The following is a 16,902-nucleotide window of genomic DNA, read 5'->3' on the forward strand; positions in this document are numbered from 1 at the left end:
TAATAGGGAGACTTTGCCGGTATTCCGGACACGCGGCTCGTTTGTCAAGATAATCTTATCAATCGGTATCGTGATTCTAGCTTATCTAATCACACAGCTACTTGAGGAATTAGTCTGATAGTTAGTTAACTGGCTAGTCATGATTGATGATCAAATTGGATGATCTCGTAGGAGCAAACTGCGAGAGACTGAAGCACACCATAGGTGCTCGAAAAAGGTATTTTCGAGGCTTCTGGATATACTAGGAATGGTTTTCATAACTATCAGTTGCTAGGGATGTCTGTTTGAAGATGACTCTATGCTGTGAAAAGCAGGACGTAGCTACTTGAAGTAGACGAATCAAATTCGGAGGGATATGATTGCGCGCGACATCTCTTCTCTCTACGGCCACGTGGCTATTATCTGACGATTCCCACCCAGATTTGTTGATACTAAGAGACAACAGAGGCCTAAGTTCTATGCGCTACTTATCAGGCGTTGTAGCCTGATGGTAATCTATATACTAAGTTAGAAACCTTCAATCCTATATCTACTTATCTGTTTCTCAGCTTGGTCCAGCCACTGGTACCCTTCTGACGAGTGGGTCCATGAGGTCCACTCAAGCTGCTCGCGCCGACAACTGTACCATTCAGGTTTTCCGCGCTACTATTGCCCTGTCGTTCAGCTGAGGTAGAGGTGATGGATGGATGCCGGAGAAGCATTGATTCACTTGGCTCCTGAATTGCATCCTCCCAGTCGCCTTCCAGCAGCTCCCATTCTGCACTGGCCATTTCCCCCAACAAAGTTGACTTCAGCTTATCCACTATCTTTGTTGGAGTTGGAAGTCTCCAAGTGCGCACAAATTCAACCCCCTCGATAGCACCCAGAAAGGAATGTGCAGTGCCATGGGAGTAATGCCCTAGCATAGGGAATGACATTGTGCGTTGAATGGTAGTTCGGGGGGAATCTTTTGATACCCTCATCTTCGCCTGTATGTCGCGCCCAGCAAAGGCTCTTGATAATGTCGATGGCTGCGCAGGTGGTGCCACGAGGAGTTGCCACATATTCTTCCCGATGTTACAAACTTCTTCCCAGGAATCTGATGTTATGTTTATGCCTTGAGTCCGACATAGCCATGACACATTCCAAGCCAGCAACGTCACTCCTTCGAGAAAGAGTGCATACGTTCCCGGGTCCTCTCTAGCCAGCTTAGGAAGCGCTCTGTCGATGGAGAGGGGCCGAGGTCTGGGAGGACGAGGTGAGGTGGTTCTGGTTTCAGGCGGTACAGATGGTGGGTGCCGTAGCGCATATGTTACGGAATATGGATCCCGTGATAGATAGGATGCAGAGGGCGAGCATATAGTCGGTATAGGATGGTCTTTATGAGGCAAGGTGATCTCCGCTGGGAGTCTGAGAGACAGATAATGCGAAACAAGGACGAGAAGGTGAGCAACATTAAGCAGGGAGGTGGATATATAAGCTGGTGTGGCACCTGTCCTTAGCATTACTAACTGATATAAATTGATAATCGCAGAGCTGCAACTTTCCGTTCATGTCCCTTAGATCGAGGATATCTATACCACCCATCGTGTAGACTTCATGGGATATCCCATCCTTATTCCTTGTTTTCCGCTGTAGCCCATAAAGATTGGCAGCTTCTCGGCAGAGGAATATTCGGGCCTCTGCAGTCTTGCTATGAAGTGAATGCCAGAGATGATCCGTCCTTTTGGTATTGTTCTGGATGTTGGCCAACATTGCAGCTTCCCGCTCGCCGAGCTGATACCGCGCAGATTCAGAGTCCGAGTGCCGCCGTGCGAGGGCGAGTCTGCGTTGAGAGATTTCAAGTCTTTTGTCTTTGATTTCGGCAGTCAGATTTTCGAGTTGATCACCGAGTAGCCTCATCCTTTCGCACGACTCGGCTTCTCCCTTAGCAATAATCTGTAAGCTTCGCTTGGCAGACAGCCCATTCTCGTAAGCGAGGGTAGTCTCTTTGATTTCACCTGACCGGTCCGCTGGGGTTGTCCCAGGGGTCACTCTAGCTTGGACATGTTCCGCGATAGACTGCTTTTCGAGCAGGACTCTGGCGTTCTCGACCCGGAGCTGATACAGCTGATTACGGGCACACGTAGGGCAGAAAAACCGTGTTCGCGAAGTTGGAGTACGGAAACATGTATGACAACTCATCTCAAAAAGCTTTGTCTCACTTTCGTTGATCGATACCGCCGTAGCTCACAGTCGCATGGCCTTGAGTTTCCGGTGATGGATTACCAACTCGACTGCCTAGCTCCGAGCACGTATGTTGCATGAACAAATCATGGAGAAGGAAAGCCCTCATGTCTCAGCCAAGTCAAGCGGTGACATAGGACGAAATACGATCGATTATTACCAATGGACCTATCTGAAACCAACGAAGGAGGCCGCCGTTTGCGTTACGTCACCTGACTACTCGTTATTCGCACTGATTTTGTGGCCTAAGGCAGACACACATGTTGCATAAGTTACATCAGTTGTTGTAGTTAATTATCACACCGCTCCTTTCCGCGATAGCAGCTGAAAGTTCCACCAGCTCGAATTCAGTAGTTCTTGGTATGAACGAAGGAAATATTCGCTGGATTACCATAGCAGATTGAGGCAATCCAACTTGGTATACCAGTCGGCTTGTCCATACACACAAGGAATACCTGAGTTTCCCGAAATGTACAATGCGTTTACAGAAGCATAGTGGTAATGAGTAGTGGTCAACCGCAACTATCGGCCATCTCCAAGAGCTGAATGATGACATTATCAGAGTTTGGTACATTGAGACGGATCTGTAGTCAAGCTTTCGGCATACTCAAAAAGATTTCAATCGAAAGCAAAAATGCGATATACGTACGGTGGACAGCTGCGATCACCTGACCCCTCTCGCTTTCCCCTCGATGCTTGACTAGCCATCAAGTTCACTATTTGCGTACGTCTGCCTGCCATATCACTCCAAGAAGAGCCACCTTTAGCGCTAGGCGATGTCAGTTGAGTCACGTATATGTCTATGTTTTGCATGCTAATATTCAACAGAACTCACCTGGTCGGCTCCCAGTTTATTTTGAGCAGCAAATGTGAGCATGGTCTGCAGAAACACGTGATCCGTGCCTACACGATATACCTAGATCTTTCTCTTTGATTCTTACTGCAGCTGCTCTTATTCGATGCTTGATTCTTAGCCTAGGGGTTATAATAGAATCCTCGCCATGGCTTCTTCAAGTAGGGAACTTGCAGGGCCCAGTTTTCCTGATCGTGATCTGCATCAGAGCGACCTTCGCACCGAGTCTCTAAAGACCCTTCAGCATAATATGCCTCCACTTTCAGAGAATCTCAGTGACTATGATTGGGACCAGCTTCAAGAAGAATACATTACATTTATGGGAAGGCATGAAAAGGCCGAAAAAGAATTATGCAGCCGTGTCGCCAAGTTGCTGGAGGTGCTTACAGACATTATTGATTTTGTGGTCCCTTTCTAATAATTGATTGCCTCTTAGATCTTCATGGCGTGGTCGGAAACAACTATAATGCGTGATGAAATTAGAGCATTAAAAAGGTTGGCCCTCTCAAGTCTCCGAAGCTTTCAACGCAATCACTAATGCTATTGCAGATTTAAGACGCAAATGAAACATGTTCAGACATCTGAAGAAGATCTAGAATTGAAGCGCAAGCACTGTACGTAAGATTAACCTCATTGCTCCCCTTCTTATGTACATTGTTGCTGACGGTGACTCAGATGTCGATGTTGTGAAGGCTTTCGAAAGTGCCCTTGCATTATTAAACGACCGCCTCAAGCCCTGAGGTTCCTAGGAAGGGAATGGTTCTTGAAAATCAAGCTCGCTCTTTTGTTGCCTTACCCCATACCGAAACTGTAGGTGATTTAATTGATTACAGGTTGTCATACAAGGTATTTGATGGAACTCTACTGTTTCATTCGCATAGCAATGAATGATTTTGACCCAGATGTTACAAGCCAAGCTATTGATGTTCCTCAATATCGACATGATAAGCCAGTATAAGTCCAAGTAAACTACCCCCCTGCTATACTCGAGAAGTTGCTCCGTCCACCGATACCTTGATAGGCGATACCTACACCTCTTCCAGAGGTTGCCAGTAGCCCTTCCTCCTCAGCCTCCTCGGCATCCTGGTCCAGTAGACGTTCATCAAGTTTCGGATGGCGGATGAAAGAGGTGACCAAGACAATCAGGTAGATACCTGGAAATATTAATCTCATTAGTCTGTGATTAGCTTTACTAGGACTGACGGTGCTCACTTACCGAGGAAGATGAATTGGGACCAGAAGAACACTGTGCCGAAAAAGGGGTAGCTTATCGTCACGCGATTGAGAAACATACTAGTGACGCTGGGTGTGCAAACTCGCTTGGCGGCTGTGTTATCTGTGAGTTCCGAGCATGGCTTGATTAAACGTTTGTTTGTCAGACAATCTGATTGCTGGCTCTGGGGGCGATCACAGAATGTCTGCGGTCCAAAAGTTGCGTACTGGGGTGCAACAAGCATGGGAATCGAATAGTCCAATGCTAGTATTATCAACATCAGCATGGCAGTGGTGAGCAGCAGGGCTTGCGGAGACGTGTGTCCCTTTCTGATCCGAAATATTCTAATCCAGAGGAAGCGAATGCCAATGGTAGATATCCCGACCACTGAACTGCCAAACAACACCAAAACAATTATTGTAAAAACGGCGTAGTCGACCGGAAATACTTTGGCAGACTGAACGAATACCCAGTTGATGGGATTGAAAACCCCAATGCGACTGAGTATGTATCCGCAGCGTTGTTTGCAGATGGAATTCTTGGCTTTGTCAATCGCCGTTAAAAGCATCGATATCCATATCATGAGTGCGATCAAGAGTATGGCGATCCCACCTAGCAGCTTCAATGGGCGGAAGAAAGCCGTGGTCTTTAGCCATGCCCTCATAAATCGGCCACGACCCTCACCATCAGCCTCTTCTGCCAAGCGCTGCCGCCTGATAAGTGTCCTCTCGTCTCGAACGAGGGTATCGAGCTCTCTACGTTCCTTAGAAGAGAGAAGACCCGGGTCTCCTCTACAGCGACCTTCCAGCTGGCGCTGACGCTCTCGGTTAGATTCGAGCTGTGCAGCCGTCGACGCTTTCCAGGTCATATCTGACATTGATGGAGCTGCCCTTATCATCCTCATGGGGAGAACAGCAAGGCCTATCGAGGTATATAGGATATAAAGAAGCAGACCCGTTGTTATCAGTAAGCCAAGGGTGAACGTAAGGACCCTCTCGCCGCCTAAATGGAAGCCAATCAGTATAACATTATGATGAGCAGGTATCTTGGAAGAATAAGAGTAGGGATATGCTGAAGAGAAGCGAAGGGGAGATCTTACGATCCTCAGCCAAAAGCTTCCTGAGGTAGTCTGATACCTTGCTGTCCTTCTGGTTCGAAACAGGAACAAGAAAGCCAACAATGAAAAGCACGACCACTATCGCAATAAACGAGAGAGTGTACTTGAACGCGGTCCAAAGTCGTTTGGCAGCAGATTGCTCACCTGCTTCGACGGCCACTTCATCGTATTCTTCGTACCAGAAATAGACAAATGGGATTGCGAGAAGGCACAGAAATGCATCAAGAGAGTAAAGGAGGTAATACACAGCCGTTAATAGAGAAACAATCTTATCTACTTCATCCTGAGTGGCCCAGGGTTTTCTTTGACCAAGCTTCGAGGATGTCGTAGAAGAGATTAAAGCAACATCCACGGGCAGCAAAAGAACAGTAGCAAGCAAGCTTGTAATCGCAAATATACACGTGAACGTCACGACTGGAGAGCGATCCCGAGGAGTTTGATAAGTATAGATGAACACCGACGCTACCATTACCAGAACAGCTACCACAATCGCGTACACTGCCCATATGAGGGATGTTTGTAGAAGGGCCATGTTGATTAGAGATAGATTTAGGCCCTACAGAAGGCGAAAGACAACAGGAAAGACAAAAGGTCCGCAAAGGGCTGGGTGCATGTACTGTCAAGACTCCAAATCCGACGATCTTTTCGCGTCGGTAATAATGAGTAGACGAGCTAGATCCTATTATGTATCAAGTTGCATTCATACCCAGATCACTCAAGACGGGCATGACGATAGGAATAACCAAGGGAGGCAGGTAGGGAAATTGAATCGTAGTTGTGGAGGTCCATCAAACAACATTTCACTTTTGGTGTCAAAAAGTCCGCACGTCTTACGTCATCGCCTGGCAGGCCGATAGATTGTCACGTGTTGCATCGCACTTGAGGCACGGAACCTCCAATCATGCCCGTCTTAGCTAGGAATGTTGTGATGAAGCTTCGGGTTACTATTTATTTTCGTCGCCGTCATCTCAAACTCAACATAAGTGTTCCCCTTTTGCACAGCAACCCTCTGCTTAGCCCGTCTTTACTTTTCTGGCAATGCTGTTTTTTGCGCAGTCAGTAGAGTAAACTGGGTTTGACGGGGAGAGTTGAACACCCCTAGACAAAGCAATTCACGGGGTTGGTAAACGCATGATGCAGTGCTATACTGAACTATTGCCCCCTACTGGGGTCACCCATGCATTGGCGGTTCCTTTCCTTGCGGCAACATCAAACAATCTTATTGTGGTTCGAACATCACTGCTGCAGATCTATTCGCTGCATAAAGTTGCCTCCAATGCGGAAGTAGCCGACGCACAGCAGGAATCGACGAAGCTCCTCTTGGAAAAAGAGTACTCACTCTCGGGGACTGTGACTGGTCTTTGCCGGGTCAAAATCCTCAACAGCAGGAGCGGCGGAGAAGCTGTGTTGGTTGCTTTTCGGAATGCCAAACTTAGCTTGATTGAATGGGACCCGGAGCATCGTGGCATCTCCACCATTTCTATTCATTATTATGAGCGAGATGATCTGACCCGTAGTCCGTGGGTTCCTGACCTGAAAAACTGTGGCAGCATCCTCAGTGTGGACCCAAGCAGTAGATGTGCGATATTCAACTTTGGGATTCGGAATCTCGCCATTATCCCTTTCCATCAGCCAGGAGATGACCTGGTCATGGATGATTATGGGTCAGACCTCGGGGAAGGCATATCAACCGATCACGATTTTGGAGGCAGCACTGTTGCTGATAAGGCTAAAGAGGGTACTGCGTATCAAACTCCATATGCCCCGTCTTTTGTCCTGCCCTTGACAACATTGGATCCTTCCATACTTCACCCAATAAGCCTTGCTTTCCTATATGAGTATCGGGAACCGACCTTTGGCATATTATATTCTCAAGTTGCAACATCAAATGCACTTCTGCCTGAAAGAAAAGACGTGGTTTTCTATACTGTGTTTACGCTAGATTTGGAGCAGCAAGCTTCCACGATACTACTGTCCGTGTCAAGGCTGCCTAGTGACCTTTTCAAGGTGGTGGCCCTCCCACCTCCTGTTGGTGGTGCCTTATTAATCGGGTCCAACGAACTTGTGCACATTGACCAGGCAGGCAAGACCAACGCCGTTGGAGTCAACGAGTTTTCAAGACAAGTTTCATCATTTTCTATGACTGACCAGTCCGATCTGGCATTACGTCTTGAGAACTGTATCGTCGAGTGTCTCGGGGATAGCAGTGGAGACATGCTTTTGGTGCTTCCTACCGGGGAAATGGCCATCTTGAAATTTAAGTTAGATGGGAGATCAGTTTCTGGGATCTCGGTTCACCTACTGCCAGCTCACGCACATCTTGCCTCCATTGATTCTGCTGCTGCAGCTTCAACCTTCATAGGTGATGGGAAAATCTTCCTTGGCAGCGAGGATGGTGATTCGGTGCTTCTAGGCTATTCTTACTCATCCTCCAGCGCAAAAAAGCATCGTCTCCAAGCGAAGCAAGTGCTAGAAGACTCTGCAGATATGTCAGAAGAGGATCAGAGTGAGGACGATGTGTATGAAGACGATCTCTATTCTACGTCCCCGGACACGACACTTACCGGCCGCCGGCCGTCGGCAGAATCATCTGCTTTCGGGCTGTATGACTTCCGGGTGCACGATAAACTTATCAACATCGGCCCTCTGAGGGACATAACCATGGGAAAGAGGCTATCCACGAATCAAGAAAAGGGAGGCAATCGTACCAATAGTACTTCTCCAGAGCTGCAGGTAGTAGCTTCCCAAGGCTCTCATAAAAGCGGCGGTTTGGTAGTAATGGCCCGCGAGATTGATCCCCATGTCGTTGCCTCAATGTCACTCGAGTCAATAGACTGTATCTGGACAGCTTCATTGACCTGGGACGAAGCAACTGACCCAGAAATGTCTGATGAGACAGGACAACGATCGCAGCGATGCTATGTTATTGCAACGGAAGTCAAAGGTTCCGACAGGGAAGAATCATCCATCTTCGTAGTGGATGGCCATGATCTGAAGCCTTTCAGAGCACCCGATTTCAATCCCAACGAAGATGTGACTATTAACATTGGGACGCAGGAAAGCAGGAAGCGCGTGGTCCAAGTCCTGAAGAACGAAGTGCGGAGTTATGACATTGGTAAGTATATACCGAGATGGTGACGACGTAACTTTTCTAACGGAACAGACCTGGGGTTAACTCAAATCTACCCGATATGGGACGATGACACGAATGATGAACGAATGGCTGTCAGTGCCAGTTTGGCCGACTCTTGTCTTGCAATCCTACGAGACGACTCTACGTTATTGCTCCTTCAAGCGGACGACAGTGGAGATCTCGATGAAGTCGTCCTTGGTGAGGATATAGCATCTGGAAAGTGGCTATCCTGTTGCTTGTACAGCGACAAAACCGGGCTATTTTCTTCCATTGCTCGAACACCGAGTGAGCCAGCCAAGAACGATATGTTTCTATTTCTACTCAGCCATGATTGCAAGCTTTTCGTAAGTTCCATGAGTCTACTCTGCGAGAGGAGCTTTATTCCGATCGTCTTCCGCCCTGCGTTGATGGCATCTAATGCTTTTGAAATGATCAGGTATATCGCGTCAGCGATCAGAAGCTGATATCGATAATCGAGGGGATAGACGGCCTGTCGCCTCTCTTATCTAGCGAGCCACCTAAGCGGTCTGGTGCACGTGAAAATTTGATAGAGGCCATCGTCGCTGATCTTGGGGAAACGTGGAGTGCTTCGCCGTATCTGATTGTATGCCACCATATTGGTCCCTCTGGACCGCCTCTCAATCACTGGCTCTGGTGTGCTAACCGAGGCCTCGATAGTTACGTTCCGAGACTGATGATTTGATAATCTACAAACCTTTTGTGGTGTCAACTGAATCAGCCGGAGGAATTCACAGCCTGAAATTTTCCAAAGAAACAAACAGTGTCCTTCCAAGAATCTCACCTGGTGTCAGTGCAACACAGCCTGATGAGTCAGGTAACAGGATCAGGCCACTGCGTGTCCTGCCCGATATTTCGGGACTCAGTGCTGTATTCATGCCTGGTGCTTCGGCAGGGTTCATCCTCAGAACATCCGCAAGTGCGCCGCACTTTCTGCGCTTAAGAGGGGAAGATTCCCGGAGCGTAAGCAGCTTAGATACCCCGGAATGTAGCAAGGGGTTTATCTATCTGGACTCGCAGGTTCGCAATTACAAGGGAAATTCGTTATAGGGATATGCTAACTTAATGGGCAGAATATGGTTCGGTTTTGTCAGCTTCCCCCCATGACACGATTCGATTACCAGTGGACTTTGAAAAAGGTGCATCTAGGAGAACAAGTCGACCACTTAGCATATTCCACCTCTTCTGGGATGTACGTACTAGGGACGTGTCATTCAACCGATTTCAAATTGCCTGAGGATGATGAGTTGCACCCAGAATGGCGTAATGAAGGTTTGTTCCTCAGTTTACCTGTCTAGAGGGCCATACTGAGGCTGTCTAGCTATTTCGTTTTTGCCATCAGCGTGTGGAAGCTTTATAAAGCTTGTTAGCCCCAATACATGGTCTATCATTGACAGGTACGAGGTCATTATCCATAGCGTCATGACTAGGTCATCCTAACTCTTCACTTGCACAGTTATTCTCTCGCCGCGGACGAGTACGTAATGGCAATCAAAAATATGAGTCTTGAAGTATCAGAAAACACCCACGAACGCAAGGACATGATCGTTGTGGGTACTGCGTTCGCCCGGGGCGAAGACATACCTTCACGCGGCTGCATCTATGTTTTCGAGGTCGTGCAGGTTGTTCCAGACCCAGACAACCCTGAGACAGATCGCAAGTTGAAGCTCATTGGCAAGGAACCAGTGAAGGGTGCCGTGACTGCGCTATCTGAAATTGGTGGCCAGGGCTTCGTTCTGGTGGCACAAGGACAGAAGTGTATGGTCAGAGGCCTCAAGGAGGATGGTAGCCTTCTCCCTGTTGCTTTTATGGACATGCAGTGTTATGTCAGTGTGGTAAAAGAGCTCAAAGGCACTGGGATGTGCATCCTTGGCGATGCCGTGAAAGGGGTGTGGTTCGCAGGCTATTCGGTACTGTCTCCGTGCTCTTTCACTATGGAACCAACATGAGTATGCCAAGCTAACATGTCCGCTTTTCAGGAGGAGCCCTACAAAATGAGCCTTTTTGCCAAGGACCTAGACTACCTTGAGGTGTCCGCGGCCGAGTTCCTTCCAGACGGTAAAAGGCTATTCATTGTTGTGGCCGACAGCGATTGCAACATTCATGTATTACAGTATGATCCGGAAGGTAAGACTAAACCAGTCAAGAGAATCACCCGAAGACCCTCAGCTAATCGCATCAGATCCTAAATCCTCGAACGGCGACAAGCTGCTTAGCCGCAGTAAGTTCCATACGGGCAACTTTACCTCTACGTTAACCCTTCTGCCACGTACCATGGTTTCTTCAGAGAAGATAATCTCCGATTCGGACGAAATGGATATCGACAGCCAGAGCCCCCTCCACCAAGTCCTGATAACCACACAGAACGGTTCTCTTGGCTTAATCACCTGCATGCCTGAAGAATCATACCGCAGATTGTCTGCTTTGCAGTCGCAGCTGACGAATACACTGGAACATCCCTGCGGTCTTAATCCCCGAGCCTTCCGGGCAGTGGAGAGCGATGGTACAGCTGGCAGGGGCATGCTCGATGGTAATATCTTATTCAAGTGGATAGATATGAGCAAGCAACGCAAGACAGAGATCGCAGGACGCGTGGGTGCACGTGAATGGGAGATAAAGGCCGACCTTGAGGCCATTAGTGGGGATGGCCTGGGCTATCTCTAGCAACACCGACTCCGTAAGGGACCTGTTGTTCATAAGTTGCACTGGCCCGGCGTGCCGGCTTAGATTAGATCAATCAGAAACCGAAACGTTCCACGAAATCTTGGGCACAATGTTGTCCCATACTATACAATGGGCCCAAATTAAGTGCATAAGAACGCTACTCCGTACTCGCAGAAATCAAATTCTATGCTAACATAGTATATATTGTAAGGGACTGGGTCCGCGTATACCTGCATTCGCTCAGCGTGGATAATTATTACACCTTGTAGTTTCCCCGTATAAAAACCAGAACAGTGCGTATAAACGCAAGTGCAGCGCATCACAGATACCGACTGACGAAGTCAAATGTAAAAACAGATTTTGGTACAGGAACGTCCCAGACGACCAGCCGAGCAATACTCTTTCTTCGGTCCCGTAGCCGGCGAAGATAATTACTAGACAAGACCTCCTTTCAGATATATGCAATCAGAAGAAGAGAAAAATAGAGAAGAATGGGAAGAACGGCGACCCGTGAAACAGAAATAAGAGTCGGGGCCGGGAAAAGAAAAAAAAAATGGAAGAATAACAACGTAGAGAAACACGCCCGAAAGGCGAAGAGCCCAAAATCCGCTTCCTATCCATGACTCCATCGCGCCGCGACTGATATCCTTTACTAGGGAAGAATCGTTTCAATAGCCGTACATCCCAAGACCCAAAAAGGCAGGGGGGAGGGGCGGCGTGGGGGAAAGCGGAAACGCAGATAAAAGCAGAGAAAGTAAAACAGCGTGATAGAAATAAGGCAAACGGGGTGTTGTGGGACAAGGATGAGTTGAAAGGGCAAAGAGAATATGGGGATCACTGGGCTGGTGTCCGCCAGAGGAAGTGCTCTAGATCATATATAACCAGCCTGCCAGGAAGTGTAGGCGAACGCAGGGTGCATAAGTGGCCAGAGAAGAAACAATTGGAGGAGTTGCTGGAGTCTAGGGACCCTCTCTAAGGCCAGTTGCAGATGTATGAAATTAGCCCCGATGGCTCATCACGCATTTCATGTTCATCATCATCATCAAAAGACATCTTCCGCAGCGAAATATCGTTTGCTTCGGCCGCGCGCAGCAACAAATTTCACTTCAGGTAGATTTGTGTGGTGCACAACATGTGGTCGATATACTGCATCGACGGGTGCTTGCCAATCATCCAAGCCCAAGGGGAAATACTCATATAGTAAGTCGGCACTCTCATTTGGAAATGGGAGTGTGGAGGCGAAGGGCTGCTGCATATTGGCGGTATTGAGTAAAGGTAGAGAGGACGAGCTTCGGGATTGTGTTTCGGGTAAGCCATGAGACAACTTGCGCATTTTGGCCGGGGGTGCTACAGAATTATCCATGTTCATAAGCTTATGCGACATGTCATTAGCATATGAGGAGGCTGGTCCGGCTGGATCAGCCGGGTTCACCGAATCATTGCCATCATCATTTTCAAGGAGAGATAGGTTGATGGGGGCAGCAACTGGATGTCGTTGGGCGTCTGTTGGCCGCGAGAACTCCGGGCTAGACTGAGTATATACCGTCGAGTGAGGCAAAGCCGTCGATGGATGCGCACCGCCAACGGGAGGTGGCACTTGCGCCCAATCCGGGGAAGCTTGTTGTCCAACTACACCACCCTGGGATGTAGACGTCTCCGGGGAACTGCTCTTCAAAGTGGCTTTGGCCTTGGCCGGTGCTGTGCCAGAATGGGGCGCGGAATCGCCGGTTGGGGTTCGGTTAACAGCAGCCGATTGGGCGGCTTGTGCACTTTTCCGCGATGCTGCAGCACTGTTGCTCAATGGCAGGTCTTTGCGAGACTGGAAGTTGCGTGGGCTCCGACCCCGGACTATGACGGGGCCCGACTGTACTTCGCAGACGGGTATCTTGGCACCAGTGGACAGCGTAGCTACCACCTTCAAGCGAATAACGAAGTGCTGCTGAAGTTCTTTTCTGCGCCCGTTATTGGCAGTAGCAACACGGAATTGAAGTCGTTTCCAGGCAATAGGGAAGGTAGCGTAGTCAGTATCAAGGTCTTGTCCAGCCATGATATCTAATGGAATCGGAGGTGGCTCCTTTTCAACCTTGATAGTAGGATTGTTGCTATTAGAGTTCCCACCGTTCCCGCTAGAGACATTGTTCCCATCTTCAGTCGTAGGGTTTACATTTGCAGCGGGGGTCTTCCAAGGAACCGAGATGATCTTGACGGAATTGCCTTCAACCGACTCAGTAGCAGACACAGTAAGTTCTTGGGCCAGGATAGGAATCCGATCGCCTTGCTCCGTCATTATGTAGCGTAAGCTCCGTGGCAGGGTAACAGATCCTGTGATCTGAAATAGGTTTCGGCGGTAGCACGTCAGCTCCGCTCCCTGCTGAGGCGGGGCATTCTCGGTAGGAGATGTGGTCCAAGGCGACTCTGCAAGAAAAAACATGCCGTGCAACTGAGCAGAGAGCGATATCGAGGTGCGGCGTAATGAGTAATCTAACAGCGTGAAACCATACGCAGGCATGGAGAAGCTCAGCAGTTTATTGTTATGGTCTATAGAATCAGGAGGTTGCTCGGGCGGCGCAGGTTCGAACGGAGCGACCATGTCCGTGAACGGATCTTCATAACCGGAGGGAAAGCGTTTCAACGATGCGGGAGGTAAAGCATGTTGAGAGAATGCGATGTCGTCCCCACTAGCGGGATTGTATGTCAGAACGCGACCTCTAGAGGGGACGATGTCAGCGACAACTTACCTCACGAATGTTTCAGAATCGAAGTTGGAACGTTGTTCAGGCAGGTCCATGCCGGACATTGAATTGAGGTAGTCGGTGCTTTGTATATTGCCGAGCGATAACGGGCTGGCCAGGTAAGGCATAGCCATAGTATCAAAGCCCTCCATGGCGGGGCGGCAGGACACGAGGCGATTAGGGCAACCGCAATAGTGGAAGTGATGTCTTCAAATTGGCAGGAAACGTTCAGATTGAGGGGGTGAAAGAGTCCGGATGGAAGTGCATGAAATGGTTGACGGAGGAAAGAGTTCGAAGACGAATCGATTCCGGCGAAGATGAAGCAGGGTGGTCGCGACGAGCGCGGAGGACGCGGGTGAAGCTAGAGGGGGAAGAGTACATGGGCGGGTTGAACCCAGAGAGAAAAGCCAGCCCCCGACGTGACTGGCACTGAATTTAAAAGGATAAAACAAAAATTAAAAAAAAGGAAGAAGAGGTCCAAGGGATTACAGCAGAGGACAATCGAGCATCTGGAGGGGGTAAGGAGCCTAAAAACAAAAAAGACTAAGAGGTCGAAGAACGAGAAGGAGGAGTAGAAAAGATAAACCTAAAATGGAATGAGAAAGAATAACGGCAAGTGCCGGGCAGGTACAAGGAAAGAAGAAGAAGAGGAAGAGGAGCAGTAGTGGCAGTAGTTGTAGTTTGCAGCAAGTCGTAAGTAGTCGGAGGAGATCATGAAGAGCTGTGGAGTGTAAGTAAGTAAAGAGCAAGTGGTAGTCGAAGTAGTTAGTAGAAGTAGTAGTAGTGGTAATAGTTGATCATAGCAGGAGCAGCAAGCAGCCACCGCCTGGAGTGGATCGGATTCGCCCGAAGTCAGTGCATTTGGAGAAAACAGCTTGTGGTTGGTTGGTGGAGACGGGAGCGATTTCTCAGGGAAAGAGCGTCCAAAGAAGTTGACGATTCACTAGACAAGATCCGGAGCGAGCCTAGGCTGGTATGGATGGGGATTTCCGGAGGAGATAAGAGAGGAGAAGGGCCAGGCAGACGGACCCGGCGATGGGGCCGCAGCAAGAGCCCAGAGAGAGGGGCGGATGGTGGAGTAAAAGCAAAAGGGAAAATAAGGGGGGGAAAAATAGAAAAGGAAAATTAAAGAAGAAAAGTGAAATGGTGGGAGGAGGGGAAAATGGAGGAGGAGGGGAGGGGAGGGGGGAAGAGTGGAGGAGAGAGGGACTGGGGGAAAGAGACAGAGAAAGAGACAGAGAGAGAAAGAGAGACGGACTGGCCAGACGTTTCGGGGATTTGGTCCACAGTACGGATAAAGTACAGAAGTCAAACCGTCCACTTTTCTTTTTCACCTTTCCCTGGATCGAGTTTAGCTTGAATGAAATTACCTAAGGTACCCAACGAATGAGGGCAACACAAATTCTGAACTTGGTTACTTTACTTTTACTTTACATTTACGAAAGGGGTTTAAGTTGACCAAAAGAAGCTGATGCGCTGGGCCGATGTGGATCATCACGATGTAAACTAAAAGCATCTGCACAAGTTGAGACGCTGTTTGTTGCTTCCTATTCGGATCCCTACGCGGAGCACAGTGAAATTCAAGAACAAAAAGCTCAAGCCGGAGACGGGTATTTCGGATTTCGAATTGTAGCCTGCAACACTCCTAATCCGTCAAAAAAGAGAAGTAATCGATTAATTAGTTAATCCACTGAAAGAGAGACTGTCAATGACTTTACTCTTCTCTTTTTCATACACGCTTCCTCCTTTGGATTCCCTGTCCTTCTTTCTAAGCTGGCACTTTCTTTTATTATTTACTTCCGCGTTATTTCAATTTATTTTTCTTTCCCCCCATATAATCTCTCCAATTTGTTATTTCAGTAGAATCGAAACTGATAACAAAGACAGCAAAACTCCAACAAAACCAAAACACGAAAACATTGAAAGAAGTATCTCTGACATTTCCGATCAGGACCTTCCTTCCTCCCCGTTTTCGAAGAGCAATTGTTCCGAGACATGCTGTGAGAACCGAGTTGTAGACTATGCTCTAGCGTTCCCAGGGAATTATTAGGCTCCGGGAGCACAACTGACAGCCACTTATCGTGCTGATAAGTACGTAGATTAAGGATGGTGCAAAAGTCTGTATAACCTTCTAGGCTGCGGTAACTTCATCCCTCTGTAATCTAGAAGAAGACCATATAGATCACGTGCTCAGGTGCGGTCCTACGTCATTGCTACTTATTTCGCCGTTTTTTATCTTGAAACTGGGAAAAAAATGGCGGACGTTTCCTAATGTGGTACTATTTGTAATCTACCTAAACTGCAAAGCATGAATTCTGTCTACAGGTATCGGTCCCTGGGACCCATTCAGGACCTGCCGGATCAGGTGATGCTTGTCCAGGAATTTCCAATTTGCATGCAGCCGTTGGGTGGAAGGGACAGCCACTTTTAAAGTCCTACCAGAAAGTGAATGGGTGCTTAGGAGTTGGTTCAAGGGAGACCCACTAAAACCCGGGGAATCCAGGGTCAGGACCTTACTCTATAGGTCAGCCTTGTTAACGGCTCTGCCAATCTTATAACTTGAGCACCTAAGTCTGCTGTTTTCGGCATGATGAAGATACTTACCGAGGTATTGTGAGCTATATTCTTGTTCAAGGAGGACAGATTGGAAGTGAGCAAGGAACAAAGACCAACTCTGGGTACTGTGAGAAGGGAGAGGAAAAGGAAGGAAAAAAAAAAAAAAGAAGGGAAAAAAAAACCATGACCTAAAGTAAACGTGGTCTCATTCTAAATAAGATAGACTCAAACTTTCTCGGCTAACATCGGCCGAGGGAAGTACCATTAGCAAACCCCTCTTCCAAGGCAACCGGGGCAATGTTGATGATAGTTATGGCGATGATGATCCTAGAATACAGGATACCATTCTGGATGCGCCTCATCAAGCTGATACATGAAATAGAAGAATTTCCAAGTTCAAAGAGTTCGGGT

The 16,902-nt window shown here is 48.2% G+C and overlaps 5 protein-coding genes across 5 annotated transcripts; 2 read left to right on the forward strand and 3 right to left on the reverse strand.

Moving 5' to 3' along the window:
- Positions 1-227: 227 nt before the first annotated feature.
- ASPBRDRAFT_42859 (Atg14 domain-containing protein) lies at positions 228-2,380 on the reverse strand. Its single transcript, XM_067624883.1, has 2 exons — positions 1,527-2,380; positions 228-1,471 (listed from the first exon to the last, which is right to left on the reverse strand). Exons 1-2 carry the CDS (start codon positions 2,161-2,163, stop codon positions 534-536), a joined length of 1,575 nt encoding a protein of 524 aa, XP_067478769.1. The 5' UTR covers positions 2,164-2,380; the 3' UTR covers positions 228-533.
- Positions 2,381-2,968: 588 nt separating this feature from the next.
- ASPBRDRAFT_566950 (uncharacterized protein) lies at positions 2,969-4,224 on the forward strand. The gene is made up of 5 exons (XM_067627607.1): positions 2,969-2,983; positions 3,034-3,437; positions 3,495-3,553; positions 3,608-3,672; positions 3,734-4,224. Exons 2-5 carry the CDS (start codon positions 3,207-3,209, stop codon positions 3,796-3,798), a joined length of 420 nt encoding a protein of 139 aa, XP_067478770.1. The 5' UTR covers positions 2,969-2,983; positions 3,034-3,206; the 3' UTR covers positions 3,799-4,224.
- On the reverse strand, positions 4,028-5,920 carry ASPBRDRAFT_126490 (putative LMBR1 domain protein; the record flags this gene model as incomplete). The annotated part of the gene is made up of 3 exons (XM_067617872.1): positions 4,028-4,212; positions 4,275-5,273; positions 5,371-5,920. The coding sequence occupies 3 exons, from the start codon at positions 5,918-5,920 to the stop codon at positions 4,028-4,030; spliced, it is 1,734 nt and encodes a 577-aa protein (XP_067478771.1).
- A 390-nt stretch (positions 5,921-6,310) lies between these two features.
- On the forward strand, positions 6,311-11,420 carry ASPBRDRAFT_567132 (cleavage/polyadenylation factor CFT1). Its single transcript, XM_067627611.1, has 9 exons — positions 6,311-8,503; positions 8,552-8,865; positions 8,958-9,125; positions 9,200-9,559; positions 9,613-9,811; positions 9,861-9,936; positions 9,996-10,449; positions 10,519-10,666; positions 10,722-11,420. The coding sequence occupies exons 1-9, from the start codon at positions 6,520-6,522 to the stop codon at positions 11,201-11,203; spliced, it is 4,185 nt and encodes a 1,394-aa protein (XP_067478772.1). The 5' UTR covers positions 6,311-6,519; the 3' UTR covers positions 11,204-11,420.
- An 825-nt stretch (positions 11,421-12,245) lies between these two features.
- Positions 12,246-14,087, reverse strand: ASPBRDRAFT_29948 (NDT80/PhoG-like DNA-binding family protein; the record flags this gene model as incomplete). Its single annotated transcript, XM_067622714.1, has 2 exons — positions 12,246-13,881; positions 13,942-14,087. 2 exons carry the CDS (start codon positions 14,085-14,087, stop codon positions 12,246-12,248), a joined length of 1,782 nt encoding a protein of 593 aa, XP_067478773.1.
- Between the last annotated feature and the right edge of the window lie 2,815 nt (positions 14,088-16,902).

The sequence above is a fragment of the Aspergillus brasiliensis genome (assembly GCF_001889945.1).
Source record: "Aspergillus brasiliensis CBS 101740 unplaced genomic scaffold ASPBRscaffold_6, whole genome shotgun sequence".
Classification (NCBI taxonomy): domain Eukaryota; kingdom Fungi; phylum Ascomycota; class Eurotiomycetes; order Eurotiales; family Aspergillaceae; genus Aspergillus; species Aspergillus brasiliensis.